Source organism: Elephas maximus, chromosome 10 (genome assembly GCF_024166365.1).
Source record: "Elephas maximus indicus isolate mEleMax1 chromosome 10, mEleMax1 primary haplotype, whole genome shotgun sequence".
Classification (NCBI taxonomy): domain Eukaryota; kingdom Metazoa; phylum Chordata; class Mammalia; order Proboscidea; family Elephantidae; genus Elephas; species Elephas maximus.
In genome coordinates this window covers 113,974,891-113,990,430 of record NC_064828.1, presented here as the reverse complement: position 1 = coordinate 113,990,430, position 15,540 = coordinate 113,974,891, and the positions used below count along the sequence as shown (strand labels likewise).

General features: G+C 45.9%; 1 protein-coding gene across 4 annotated transcripts in view; it reads right to left on the bottom strand.

The window, feature by feature from the left end:
* SETD3 (SET domain containing 3, actin histidine methyltransferase) overlaps positions 1-15,540 on the bottom strand; it is a 99,635-nt gene that overhangs the window by 3,534 nt on the left and 80,561 nt on the right. For all 4 annotated transcript variants that reach the window (XM_049899557.1, XM_049899553.1, XM_049899556.1 and 1 more), the window contains 5 exons: positions 12,615-12,673; positions 11,667-11,781; positions 4,360-4,434; positions 3,052-3,218; positions 2,106-2,191 (listed from right to left, as the gene is read on the bottom strand). In XM_049899557.1, the coding sequence (XP_049755514.1) occupies positions 2,106-2,191; positions 3,052-3,218; positions 4,360-4,434; positions 11,667-11,781; positions 12,615-12,673 (502 nt within the window). The remainder of the gene's footprint in view (positions 1-2,105; positions 2,192-3,051; positions 3,219-4,359; positions 4,435-11,666; positions 11,782-12,614; positions 12,674-15,540) is intronic.

Sequence of the window (15,540 nt, the reverse complement as noted above, 5' to 3'; positions counted from 1 at the left end):
CAGTGAATATGGGAAAACGCCGCCTTAGTGCTGGACATTTCTTTCTAGGTGCCCCAAACACTTACGGTTGCTATTTTGGCTTTCTTCCTCAACCCGCCTAAGTCTTATCTTCAAAGCTGGAAAGCCGAGGGGGTAGGAAGCCAAAACTTTCCTTCCCTGCTACTTTTTAGCAGTGAAACTAGGCTCGTTTCACACTCCTGGAGAAATGTAACCTACAATCGGGGAAGAAGACAGTGTCGCCACCAGACCGTCCGCAACACTGGAGGGAAAGAATATGCTTCCGGAGTTCGTTGCCATCCAGGCTTTCTTCTAACAGACCTATGAGGCTACTACTAGCCGTGCCCTGGGTCTCCCCGGTCCTCATGGTGGCGCCTCAGCTGTCCTCCGGCCCACCTACCAGGGGAGTGTGTCGTCACTCTGAGGGCAGCAAGAGCAGAAAGGAGGCTCCTCAGCCTGGCTCCGGGTTCAAGCTCCTCCTTCTACTGGGAATGTCCTTGTAGTCCTTGTCCCCACAGCTCCCCTCCTTCTCAGCCAAGCCTAAAGAGTAGCTACGTTCTCAGGTCTAACTCAAGCACTGTTTCCTCCAGACCCTTTGAGTACTAAGACCCTCCTCCACCGATTATATTACCTGCAAACCAGCCGGGAACCAACGTGGGATGTTTGGGGCCCTGGCTCTGGAGTTAAGAGAGCTAGGTTCTGAGTCAGGGTCTTCACTTGCTAGCTGAGTGACCCTGGCCGTTGTAACTCCCCTCTCTGAACTGGAGCTTCCCCATCGGGAAAAGGGGAGCACCTACCTTACAGGGCTGCTGATGACCCCTGTTATGTGCCACCTGTGGCATCACACCTGGCATATGGCAGGTGCTCCGTAAATACAGGGAGCATCAGCCCACCAACTCTCCTAATTACAGGCTCCTCGAGGACATGAACACTAACATCCAATTCTGTCTATACTGTATGCGAGGGAAGCTCACGTGACCCCTTAGCTCCTGTTCACTAAATAGAGCTGATAAGCCACTACCAAAGCACAAAGACCACCCACAGCCCACCCTGAAATCATGGTGCATCTGTAGCTATACAAGTGCTTTTGGGGGACAGTCTCTAGACCACAGCTGGGTGGGCTCTGTGGTTGGTGTTTGGATCGCCCCCCCCCCCCCCCTGCTTGCTTACAGACTAAGTTTCTCCCCCTCCGTCATGACACCCAGCCTGCTCTCAGGCAGCACAGCACCTCTCCCTGGATCCACACTGCAGAGAGGGAGCACAGCCACGCCCCAGGGCGAGGACCAACTGCTGGGACCACAGCTGCCCTTTCCCTGGCGCTCGGGTGCCCCTCTCCAGGACACCTGTCCATGAGTTATGCACTCATTCATTCGCTCATTCCTACCCAGTCTGTTCTGCCCAGGAGACACACAAACAGAACTAAAAATGAAAGCTCAAGACCAGGGAATCGGAGAAGTACATTTTTGGATGACAAATGAAAACACAACGAATCTCATGACAAGAACCCCAATGACCTGTCTTCAGCAAATATGAGGATGGCTGCTCAGTGCACAGACTGAGGTATCTGTGCCTAAGATACGAGGCTGCAGACGGAAGCGAACCGTGTTCCACACAGACTCGGGTTGCAATGCTATTTACAGGATGCCTGGCATTAAGCTTGGTGGCAATTTCCAACTCAGAATACAGAGCTGTTAACAAACAGAGTTGTGCACCTGGTCTACAAACCCTATCGCTGACCGCGGGGCTTCATGGAGTCAAGTGGCCATCAGCCGCTCTAGGTAACATAAGGATACTTACACACTCTAAGGGACACCAAAAAACTTCCTTCCACAAAGGTGGAATTTTGATACACTTAGGTAATCAAGAGGTGTTACGTTTTCTTCCAATCCAGTTCCGAATTATTTGTTTATTACGAATGAACACAGACAACACGTGGAGGATTTAATAAAGTATTTCCAGAGTAAACGGATCAATGTCTTTTCCTCTAGTGTGGCCATCTTACTTCCTCCCACAGACTGCTTTCTTTTTAAGCCATTTTACCTTTAACCTGAATTCCTGCGCTTCACGCTTTATGAAAAGGAGCCCCTTTCCCCCCTGAAATGACTTACCTTCGGTCATGCAGAACACTCGGAGAAAAGCCAGAAGCTGGGCAGAGATGGGAGGCTCCGTGAAATGTAGCGCGAACACACTGGAACTGACAAAAGCAGGAAGCAAGATCAGTCACCCTGCAGCAGGTGCCTGCTTGCTCCCGAGTGAACCCCTCAATCTGCAGCACGTGTGGCCGTCTTCACGGACAGCGGAGCCTCCTGGTCTGAACGACAACAGCACAACTTGCAGTCCTCGCAAAATGCAGACGGCATGGGCTGCTGAACTCAGAGGCCACCGTCTCTGTCAGTTTTCCTCTAATCTAATAGCTTTAATCTCAGGTTGCGTATAACACATTAAGAGAATTAAACGTACTCATGATTCTTAAAAAATATTAATGATAATTTATGTTGAGTTCACATTTTAATCATTAATCAAATATTGACAAGTTCAATAAAAAAGGTCTGGATAACCCATTTTCATTAAGAGTGGTTCCTCCGTTCACCGGAGAACTAATAAATCATCATTCTGTCTTCTGTCTCTTTTTGCACCTCAAATGCTAGAAAATCTTAAAGAATGTAACCAGAAATCCTTGAAATCACTGAGGATCAGGAATTCGTTACAGAAACTCCTGCTGGCAAAGAACTAAATGAAACAAATTGATCCAGGCCATTAACCTTTTCAAGGTGAAAGACACTCATGATACCAAAGCACTTATTTAAGGTAATGAGGGTTTCAGGCTGTGCCCCTGGAACTGCCTGTGAGTGCTCCCAACGACAGGTTATGTTTATCTGAGATCGCTCCTCAATCACCACGCATCTCAATGGCTTAAATTCGCTGTGCAACAAGGAGAAAGGGATTAAAATGAACTACCGTAGAGAAGTTTTATTAACACACCAATTAAGTGCTATGCAACTGGAAATATTTCAAGTGGCACAGGAAAGAGCTGACCACTTTTTTTCTACGTACGTGGGGATGCCAGCGCGAGCCAAGACCTCAGCCTTCATAGCGTACAGCCTGTCACTTTTACTCACTCCGAGCTTTATTTTCACTCTGTCGTGCGAATTATTGTCAAAGAAAAAACCACTGTGGATCACAAACTCTGCATTTGACCGAGTGCCATAAAAAATGTAAATCTGAGATGCAGCAAAGAAAAAAAACAGAGAGACATAAAACAAATCTAACAGCCATTCAGAGCAGGCCAAGGGTTCCTCCTTATTTATTTAATGCTACTTTACACAAATGAAACAAAACAGCCATGAAATAACTCTCCGCCCACTTTGTGGATTGCGCGCGCAGCTAGGGTGAAATTTCAGCAAGGTGGGCAATTTTCCTGACTTCCCAGACTCTCTGAGGTGGAGTGAGGAAGTGCCCCCTCGTCCACTATAGCACGGTGAGGGGAGGGGAGGGCCTGGGAAGCCCCGGCTGAGGGAGGAGGCCTGACTAGCACACAGATGACCTGGGGTCACAGGGCCTTTCTCATAATCCACTTCTTCTAAGGGACAGCAAGGCTATTACATGAAGGCTGAAGTTTAAAATCTACCATAGTCAAGAGGTGAAAGCAATGACCGTCAGAAATTCAGTCCTAGGTCTGGTGGCAAGTCTGCACCTCGCAGACGGGGGATTCGTGAGCTCCCCCGCAGGAATAGCAGATCAGTGCTTTGTGAGACTAGTATTTTTCATTTTGTTTCAACTGGAATGTCTCTGGTCTATTTTGGTTCTGTTTTTTGTACTACATGCTTATTCATAAGACTGATAGATATAATGCAGGTCTTTATAGATGCATATTTTCAAACTTCATGAAAAGCTTAACCCTGCCCCCATTCAAATTATTAAGGAGAAAAATTCACAGATTAAAGTGAAAGTACAAGACAGGTCTTATGGTTCCTGATTCTCTTGTATTTCTGCCACCTGAATACTGCCGCTTTATGAAGAAGGTTCTCATCAATAGAAAGGAAATGAGAACAAAGCCATTTATGCAACTGAAAACTGTTTTAATGTTATAACCCCAAATTTATTTCCCACTGACAGCGTTAGAAATATTAGGTCAACTGTACAAAAAATTGATTTTAAATCTTTTTTTCTTTGTGGACGCAAAGGTCCAATTCAAAGCACAGTATGTTTAATTACAGCTTTAGGTCTCAAGATGTGGTCTGGAAAATAAATATTCCTAAATAGAAGTCCAAGTTAAATGCCGTTTAAAAAAGGACCAGCAGCACAGTACCACCCCCGCGCTCCTCGCTGCTCCACATCTGTGAGCCCCAATGGGAAACCCACCTGCTCCCCAGCCCTGAAGTCCTGCAGAGCCACGCACTCGCAGCGGTCGTCCTCCAGGTTGTAGCCGGTTGTAATCTAGCCAGGAGAAAGGAGGCAGAATCGTGAGCCAACGATTCCACATTCTCTCAATCACGAGGCGTGTTTTTGGCAATTAGAGGTGAAAAGGTACCCACGAGTACCTCAAAGGGTGCGCTCTGAATGTTTTATAAAACAGAGCAAATGTACTTGATGCATGAACCCCCAGTGGCGTAGTGGTTAAGTGCTACGGCTGCTAACCAAAGGGTCGGCAGTTTGAATCTGCCAGGTGCTCCTTGGAAACTCTATGGGGCAGTTCTACTCTGTCCTACAGGGTCGCTATGAGTCAGAATTGCCTCGACGGCACTGGGCTTGGTTTTTTGGTTTATGAACCCCCAGGGGAAAGAACAGGCTCCCCAGATTCTACCTGAAGCTCCTCCTCAGAGGTCTGCCCCGTGGAGGAGCCCTCCAGTACTCTGAGATTGTCTGGAAATGCCCATCGATTACTTTTGGACCTGCTCGCTTTATGCTGGGGATTCAAAGCTCTAAGACAGCTAGGACTGTATAATAAAGGCATCAGGAGCTTGGATCCAACAGCAGACGGCTTTTGAGTCTAGAGAATTGTGTTGGGGGATGGAAGGCCGTGGACACTGGTCTTTAATTCCAATATCCCAGGATCTATGGTTGATTAACCATATCATGTCTAAAAGTCCTTCACACTTCTGACCTGCAAAGACCAAATGGGATTTCACCATTTACTCATTCTAACCCATCACACTTACCAAACTGGGCCATCAAAATGCAGAGGGACAACAATGACAATAAACCAAGCCAGGACTCTGGCACGTTTTTCCCCACAAAGCAGTTTAAACACTGGATTTAGATTAAAATCAGCTCCATGAAGTTCCTGCCCAACATGTGATTCACTTTTCTGACCCCAAAGCATCACTTTGAGAGTGAACTGTGAAACAGGGAATCGCCCTTTACCACGAACTCTCAGCACGGTGTTGTCATACACAGACTGGCAGGAGCACAGCCAAGAAGGAAGGAGGTTAGGGGAAGGAAGAGAGAAGAAAGGAAGGTGGTTAGGGGAAAGAGGGAAGAACAAAATCAGGAGGAGGAGGAGGAGGGAAAGAGGGAAGTTAGGAGAAGCAGGAGGGAAGGGAGAAACTTATGGGAATGAGGAGGGAAGGAAGTTAGGGGAAGGAGGAGGGAAAGAAGGAAGTCAGGGGAAGGAGGAAGGACGGAAGAAAGTCAGGGGAAGGAAGAAGGAGGGAAGGAAGTTAGGGGAAGGAGGGAAGGAAGGAAGGTGGTTGGGGAAAGAGGGAAGAAGAAAATCAGGAGGAGGAAGAGGGAAGGAAGGAACTTATGGGAAGGAGAAGGGAGGGAAGGAAGTTAGGGGAAGGAGGAAGGATGGAAGGAACCTACGAGGAGGAGGGAGGAAGGAAGTTAGGCGGAAGAAAAGGAAGGGAGGGAAGGAAGGGAGAAAAGGGAAGTCGGAGAAGGAAGTGTTGTTCACCCTGTGGTGGAGAAATGATTATGGGTGTTTAAATAGATTTTCGGATATTTCTGGCTCTCAGGAACTTCTGAAAACTTCAGGGCGTAAGAAGTGGCTTAACAAGCCAAAAGCAATCCTCACACAGACATGCTGGATAGCTCGCCTTCCAAGAGGCAGAACACTTTGAGGCTGAGGCTGTGACTTCTCAGTGTGGCACTGCCAAACACTTTCCTCTAGGCTTGTATCGCAAATATATCTGATGAATGAATAAACAAGATGTGGTACATACAGCCATAAAGAGAAAGGAAGCTCTGATACATGGTATTACACGGATGAACCGTGAAAACAGGATGCTGAGTGAATAAGTCAGTCACAAAAGGCCAATTGTTGCATGATCAGTGGTTACCAGGGGCTGGGGAGGAAGTGATAGAGTTACTGCTGAAGGGATGCTGAGTTCCTGTGTGTTGTTACTGATGTGTGCCATCGAGTCGATTCCGACTCACAGAGCCCCTATAGGGCAGCGTGGACCTGCCCCACAGGGTTTCCTAGGCTGTAATCTTTACAGGAGCTCACCAGAACTTTTCCCATGGAACAGCTGATAGTTTGAATGGCTGACCTTTCAGTTAGCAGCCAAGTGTTTAACCATTACATGGTCAGGGCTCCCGAGTTTCCATCGGGGGTGACAGAACACCTGTGGAAATGGACAGTGGTGATGGCTGCAAACCATTGTAAAAGTCACTAATGTCACTGAATTGTGCATTAAAACATTAAAATGGCAAATGTTTTATGTATTTTATCACAATAATGATAAAATTTAAAAAAAAAAAAAAAACACGTCTGAATGCAAAGACACACTAGCCAAGGCTTGGGGCCCCGGCCCCTGCTGCCCCCTCGGCCCAAGGTCGGGTTCTAAAGGCCCCTGGAGACACAGGGCACTGCCACACTTGTGCCCTTCACCCCTCATCTCTCCTGATCTAAGGGACATGCTGCACGACCCCCACCCCGCTCCAACGGACATGCCCCCGCAGATATGTACCGAGTGTTCGTTATATGCCAGGCCTCAGCCGGGTACCTGGGAAACAGCACAAGAAGCCTCAGTCCCAAAGACGGCCGTGGAAAAAGTGCAGGACAACCCAGGCATTAATGGGGCTGCAGACAGCCCCGTGGAGCCCCCAGTCTGCCTGGGGCAGGGGCCAGGCTGGAGTCGAGGAGGAGTTGTGGGCACAGCAGAGAGCAGGTTGTGGGGGCCACCTGCGGCTGTCTCTTTGCTCGGCTTCCCTGGGAGCACCGTCTCCACGAGCACACACCACGTCACACTCTGTACGCAAGGCAGCATCCTCTCCCGTGTACCCCAATCACAGAGCACGCTCAGCAGGCAGGGTCCACATCAGTGTTCCAGCGTCATTTACACACAAAAATTAAACACCACACACACACACCCTCAAGATGTAAACAGTGAGGGTCTGCGATAATGTCAATTTTCTTCTTTGCACTTTCCTGTGTTTTCCAAGTTTTCCTCAGTAAGTATGTGTCATGTCACTTTCATCACTGGGGGGGGGGGGTGTATCAAATACAATTTGGGGGAAAAAAAAGCACCAGAAAGGAGCAGATTTTGGTTGATTTCTTTCTGGTATTTTTCTAGGCATGGGAAACACTTTCTACAACCATATATTCACCTGTGTGCACTCATTCCAAATGCCAGGCACGGGGGATTTAGCAAGAAACCTAACAGACAAAAACCTCCCTGCATTCTAATGGGGGCGGGGGTATCCAGAAACCAAAGGCGGGCAGACAGGATACAGACAAGGGAGGGAAGGCCGGCAGGGAAGGAAGGGCAGGCTCCGAGGAGTGTGCTGTCACTTCAGACACACACACGGGGCACAAATGCCCCAGGCAGGAGGTGCTGGCCCTACCTTACAGAGGAAGAGGGAGAGGTTCCAACTTTGGCGAGCATGGCCAAGGCCCCAGAAATCTGAGTTTTGGCCTGGGGCAGGGGCAGTAAACTGGCAGAACCAGGACTCAAACTCAGGTCAGCCTGGCTACTTAGAACGAACTATTTTTCAACAGTGTTCCTGGGCTTTTTCCACCTAAAATATACATTTTCTTTGAAAAAACCTCAAACATTTCAGAATGTACTACCAGCATGTTACATTGTTTCAGTTGCTGCGGCACTGCCCCAGGGCCCTCCTGTTTGCCAGACTGTCAGAGGTCTGTGCTGTCCAGACCCCGGGCAGCCTGCAGGGTCCCCACAAGCCACACCAGCAGCGCACCGTCCCCTGCGTTTGTTTTCTGGAGAGTTAGTCTTGATTAGAGATGTAAAAAGAAAGCGTACTCACTAGAGAACTGGTAGATGGACTGGATGGAGACGGAATAAATACCCTAGATGCTGGGGGAGTGAAGGAGGGAGGAAGAGAAGGATGGAGGGAGGGAAAGAGGGAGGAAGGAAGGGAGGCAGGAACGGGCAGGCACCCCTATGCAGGATGGTTCTGTCTAGCTTTTGGGTTGGCAAAGACCTTGTGCTTCCCGATCCCCAAACCCATTGCCATGGAGTGGACTCCGACTCATAGTGACACAATACACTTTGACTGGGCACTAGGAAGCACCCCCTAGTGTCTGCTGTGGGTACTACTGCTGTTACCCAGCACTTCCTTGTCCTATCTAAGCAGTTCTCTCCAGGGGCCTCCAGACTTTTCGATGCACAGACACAAAAACCTTAAAATAAGAGCCTCACTCAGTTATGCTTTAGTTTTCTGACACCCCTTCATCCTGACTGGTACTTGGAGTCACAGATTCAAATTAGAGAGCTGATCACGCCAACACACTTTATATACTGGAACTAACATGCCAGGGGCCATTCAGTCAGTTCTGATTCATGGCGACCCCTGTGTGTCAGAGAAGAACTGTGCTCCACAGGGTTTTCAACGGCTGGTTTTTGGAAAGTCGGCTGCCAGGCCTTTCTCCCAAGGTGCCTTTGAGTAGATTTGAACTGCCAGCCTTTTGGTTAGCAGCCAAGCACTTAACTGTGTGTGTCACCCAGGGACTGAGGAACTAATACCAGATCAAACCAAACTCACTGCTGCTGAGCTGGCTCGGACTCAGAAGGACCCTACCGGACAGGGCGGAACTGCCCGTACAGCTTTCATGGCTGTCATCTTCACAGAAGCAGATCGCTGCATCTTCCTCCCACGGAGCAGCTGGTGTGTTCAAACCGCGGGCCTTTCAGCTAGCAGCCAAGTGCTTAACCACTGCACCACCAGGGAACTAATATGGTGGCCTCTAAACCTCACAGGGGCGTCCTTCTCTGTATAAACTGAACGATCTCAAAAAAGGAAACCTGCTACTTATGTTCATTTTGAACAAATCTTTAAAAATTTAAAGATCTATTCTGTTTTACACCTTAGTACCATACTTGCAAATGTATCTAAGTTTGCTTCTCCAGGTGGCTAGGACCGTAGTTCACATTCACCAGAATCCAGCCAAAGTGTTTCCCTTTTATTCTCTGTATTTCCTCACTGCTCCTGGTTAGGAGTTACTGTCACCGACTTGATTCTTCTGTTTCCACTACCATAACCAGGTTTTTTGGGGCATTGTTAGAGGCAGACAGCGTTGCTGGGTTACAAATTTCTACCTACGCCCTCAGTGATAGTCAGGATAGACAGACAATGAGAGAATGAGCATCAGGATAGACACACACAAAAAAGAAAACCTCTTGTCTGAAAAGCTGAGCCTTAATTTCAAGTACCTCATTTTTTAAAAAAGAAATTAACTGTTAATATGTATAATATACAACTTTGCAGTGTTAAAATAGAATTTCTCAAATTCTACTAGACAAAATCTTCCATGAAGTGTTCTAATTACAATGGGAAGCGGTTCGACATAGGGGTGGAGTTAGGAACAAGGGAAGAAAGAGGACGAGCCTCCTGCAGAACCATCTGAGGGTCAGCTGTGTGTCTGCAGGTTAGAGACCGTGGGGACAGCAGCAGGGGAGACACAGCCTCAGTGGTCATCAATCCATTATTTTTATTTTGAGATAAGCTAACGTTTCTTGTTAGTAAGGGGGAAAAGTGCATCATTTAACCTCATTTACATGGAAGCCACACAAAAACTAGTGCTTGTGTTGTGTCCACGCGCACCAGGAGCAAATGCAAAACGGAAGGACTGGAGCAACTCCCACTAAGCCACGAGCTGCAGTGACCTCGGGGCAGGCGGCCTGTGGACTCCGGGGAAGCTGGGGGCCAGGGCCGGGGGAGGAGGTGATCACTTTCTAATACAGACGCTCTGTACTATTTATTTTTGCTTATTTACAGTACAACATAAAAAAATTTTTTTAATTTTATAAATAAAAATAATTAAGTCTTTAAATGATTCTAATGTTCGATCAAGTTTGAGAAGCAATGACCTAATCTACAAAGTGAAAAGGACTACAGCCAGATATTGAAAGGCTACAGCCAGATATTGAAAGGCTACAGCCAGATATTAAAAGGCTACAGCCAGATACTAAAAGACTACAGCCAGACAGTAAAAGCTATTTGGAAAATTTTAAAAACTTCAAACTTATGAACAGTTCACATAATCTCTGAAGAAAAAAAAATAAAGAACAAAGAATATAAATCTTATTCATTCACAAAGATGAATCATAAAACATGCTACCGTTCTTAGTACTGCTGATCAAGTTAAATATGTCTAAATTTAGGCAAAAATATAATCATAAAAGTGGAACTATCCTTTCTCTCTACAACTTAAACACTTTCAAGACTCAAGAGTCAAGAGCGTACTTATTGCTAGACCTTCCCCAGTCAGCGCTAGGATATTCTATCGCAAGTGCCTAGCAATCATCACACATCTTCTGGCCATTTTGTGGAATTAGATGTGAAATACTCACTTACAGCATTTTTGGGTCTATTTATAATCCTACTAATATAACAAAGACAGTTGACATTAAGAAAAGATGAAGGAAGCATGTACCAGACCCGTATACGAGTATAATGTTTAAAAAATTCAAAATATTCTGGTTCATCCTTTTCTGTCTACTAAAATGAGGAAGTCTCTCTCAAACAACCTCAAACCAGGCTGCTGACGGGAATCCCAAGAATGCTGAAAAAGTCTGTCTTCTCCCTTTACTAACTGCAGTGAAGGGGAAGAACGAAGTGTCCAGGTCTTCTTGACATCCCCTACCCAGCACTTCCCACCTGCACTGATGCCAAGCGACTCCTACATTCAAGGGCCAGGAGCCAAGCATGCGAGCCCCCATCACCCTTCCCCGTCAACACCAGGCAGTTAGCACCCGCTCCTGGACAAAAGCAGCATCAGACACAGACAAGGGTTTGTCAGCATCGCAGGGGAAGGGCTAGAGGGCAGGAGCGAATCAGAGACAAGTACTATAAGAGGCAGCAAAGAAAGAAAAAGAGGAACATAGAAAGGAAAACGAGAAAGACAGGCTTTTCAATAAATCAGTATTTTAAAAAGAAAAGGAAAAAAGGAGCATTGTTTCAGTGTATGGCACGGTAAGATAAGAATGACTGTTTAGGGTGAATTACAGCTTCGCAAATAAATGCAGTTCACTGTGAATTCTGAAAGTTGTCTGAGATTCAAGTTAAATGAATGCGGTAAAAGGAAAATACCCACTTCTCTTCGTGGGAGGCAGGCGGGGGTGGCACGGTTTGGTGTCTTCTTTTTTGGAGGGAATTAGTAACGGGAGAAGTCGAGGGTTAAAAACCAGCAAACATTACGGGTAGGTGGCATATTCCGCTTGAAACTTAACAATAGCTTAAACCCAGCACAGAGGAGCCCTTACCAGGCCGTTGGTGTGATTACACATGTCCCACAACGGAATCAGAGCAAGGGTCACCCGGGAACCATCCTCTGTGGGAATCTGGTTTTGTCTTGTCATAACAGAGGACACAGCCCACCTATAACAGTAAAAAGAAAAGGTGAATTAAGGTCAGCATCTCTAAACGCCTACCTCAGTAAGAATAACCAGAAATTTAGGTCTGACTCCTCACAAATTTTCAAGCCCTTTTCCTAAGCACCAAAGGTAATGTTTGGCCTTCGCCACCATTTAAAATTAAATCTAGGGTTGAGGGAGGCGTGGGGAGAGTGAAAGGTGAAAGACAGCCGGGAAACCAGTGACTAAGGGAGGGTATTGTGGGAAGGAGGGCAGGAAACAGAAGCTGAAGGCCCTGGCCCCCCAGGCCCTGAATTCCCAGTGGGTCTTCCCTGCTGGCCAAACTGCCTTCCCCGAGCTGACCCTCCCCTCCTTTACCCAAACACTCACCGCACCCATTTCAACCCTCAACCAAAAGCGAACTCTGTACCTCCTTTCTGCCATCCACTAAGAAATAGCGGAACTCTATTTCTTCTTATTTTGTACAGCGAATCAAATCTTTTTGTTCAAAAAGAAGTCCCCACTTTATACTGAAACAGTCTACTTAAAAGAAAAAGAAAAAGCCCTCATGACCTCCTCACCCTAATCCTGATCTCAAGGTTCACAAATCCCCCACCACTGCAGGTTAGTGGCAATTTCTGCCTGGCCGTTAAATGCCCATACTTAGCCACGCCGTTCATCACTCTGACTTCGGAAAGACGATCTCTGCTTCCATGCTTTAAATGGTCACAGCAGGTCACTTCCGACTGAAGTATTTCCCTCTCTTCCAAGATCCCACATTCACTCAGAAACCCCCCCTCAAGGCACACGCACGCAGGCACACGGACACACCTCACACACAACATACATCACACCAACCTGTAGTCCTCATAAGTGAAAGAGTCCTTCAAGGGCAGTTTGTTGGCATGAGGATGGGTCTGGGAATTAGAAGTTTGAGAAAGCAGAGGTGAAAAGAGAAAGCGGGAAAAGGAATCAGTCAGCAGAATTGCATTATTTAGCTGCTAACAGATCCTAACAAGAGCCAAACGAAGCAGCGGCGTCCGGCCCACTCTGAGGCATCATCCCGCTATCATGTTCTCATGCATCACCGTCAACTTAATGTGCTGTCCCCAGCAGCTGCCATAAACCTGCTTCTTCATCTCTCCACACTGGAACCCACAGGCACCACACAAAAATACGACTTAAGGCGGACTGACTTCACAAAGGGCGGGCACGCCCAGGCTGAGGACCCCTGATGGAGCGTGGACCCGGTGTCAGCCCTGCCTTCCTGTGTACCTTTCTGCCTTTGGGGGCGATGTCAAATCTCTTCCACCAACAAAAAGGACAGTGAAAGGCACTCTAATGCATGGAACGTTCTTTCATTGTCTCGGACTTAAATCATGCGGATGGGGATCGACTTGTTACGCACAAATGAATTATATTCACGGACAACGTGGCTCAAGTGTAGAAAATCAAGAAAAACACAGTTTTGTGAAAGTACAAAATAAAATTTCCAAGGAAATAAGACAAAGATAAAATGAGGATCAAAATATTTAAATTTTACTACTTTCTTTCTTCTGGACAAAAGAAAAGAACATTTGATAAAAATACCCAAAACTTCACACTGAAGAGAAAATTTTATACATTTCACATTCTCTCTTTACAACACCTCCACCTTAGACCTTCCAAGAACTTACAAACTTTGTCTCAATTAAGAAATTAAAAGCTGTAACGGCATAATTTGAATCTCCAGTTTCAATTACAGGCTGATAGACAGATTGCAGTAAGCGATCAAGTGAACAAATGGCATTTCTGAGACACAAATGGAACCGGCTGGGGCTGTGTCCGCGCCGCCGTTGCTACGTGGAGCCCGGGGTGCGGCAGCCTTTACTCCCAACGCATCCGCATCCCAGCTCGGAGATTTATCCTCTCGCTGTAATGTACTCGCTGGCACCGCAAGCAGGACAGTAGGGGATGAGGTAAAAGTGGCGCAAACCGTAAATCAATTAGAAAACAAAGGCAAATCATATATTACAAAAGACTGCGAATTGGGTGTGAGCTCCCAGGTGCCTTCTCTCCCTTAGCTCAATTTTAACTCTTTGGAAGGAAGTCAAAATATAAAAATGTATTCACGTAATCTCCAAAATGTAGGTCTGTGATAATAAAAATGAAATTAAGGGAAACATATTTTAAGTCAATATATAAAATGCCATATTGCCTAGAGGCATTTCTAACTGTTACAGGAATACCAGGCAATCCTTTCTCTGGGAGGAAAAAAAAAAGGACAAAATCAATGCCATGGTCAACTACATCCCCCAAATCCGAGAAGACAAGCTTCGTACTCCTTTCACCTGTAACAACCAAGATGAAGGTACGTTGTAAGAGTCCTAAAGTGTTTTCCATTTAATTATTAAGCTCACCACAACAGTGTTCAAGTTTGTCACTACAAAGCTACAAATTTAACAAGTAAGGCCCACTTCTCGCCCCAAAATGAATTTGACCATTAAAAGCACCACAGAAAAATTCAGGGACCTTAAAGAAAAGGAACTCTATTGCTAAAATTTCTTTTCGCTAACGAATAGTGAAACTTCAATTATCTGATCTCCTGGGCATACTGCAAGTCCCATCTCTTCTCAGACTACAGGAGGTGAGAAAGCTTTGTTATGTTTGTTATTTTAAAATGTTTTAATCCATTAAAACTGGAATTCACTAAGGAATTCTGGAAGTTGGTAAATTCCAATGTTAAATCTCACAAGCACAACATTAGAACAACAACAAAAAAAGGTCTGATTTATTAAATACGAGAAAAGATGGCGATTTTCAACATCGGGCTGCTGAATATCAAAATGGCTTGAGGGAGAATCTTCCAGGACTAAGATCTTTAAATGCTCCTACCAGCCTTGGCCCCTACAAAATCCATTCAAATAACAAGGGCAGCCTCATCAGCGGCCAGTGAGATGGAAAACGTTTCCCTCTTTGTGTGTATATACGTTTCTCACCCAACACTTAAGCTCGTGCGCAGTCTGATGAAGTCGTAAAGGAAACTCAAGGAAAAAAACGTGCAAATGCATTCTTCGGATTAATTTTGAAGAGTATTTTGGCTGCAGGGTTAGGTAATGTTTGCAGAGCCTGTTAGAAATAGTCATTCTTATCTGCTTAAAAAAAATAGGGTGTGCATACTCTACTTAATTTTGGTATAAAAAGCTATTCTGCCACAGAAACATGCACTTAACAGTTCCACCGAAGCAAAATTGGACACCAGAGGAAGGCAAGGAACTTCCATTTCGACAGGCTCTCACTACCATGACACTATCGCCACCTGCTGGCATCATGGCAGAATAGCTACAGTCTCGGAGTTCTCTATCTCCCAGGGCAAGGCCTTCGGAGCAACTTACTGTAAACCAAAACCCGGTCTACCCAGAAAGGCCGCTACTGTTTCAGCTAAAATCTGGTTTCTAAAAAGTCTATCCTACCTCTAAAACTTATTACGTAATAGTTTTACACAGACCTTGAGGGAGTCAAACAGCAAAAATGATTTGCATGTGAGAAATATTTAATTTTGAAAATAAACGTTCTCACATTTCTGGGAAAAAATGAACAAGAAAAGGAAAAACATCTATTCCCAACTATTTTTATTTAAGCTCTGGACAGAGTGATTTTTTTTTTTTTTTTAAATACCAAGCCTTTTCCCTGTTGAAAACCGGGTCCATGCTGATATTAATCTGAAGCTACGTGCAAACTCCTAAAATGTCCTCAGCTGAAGCCTTCAGGCTCACACACGACACTTCACAGGGCAAAGCCCTTC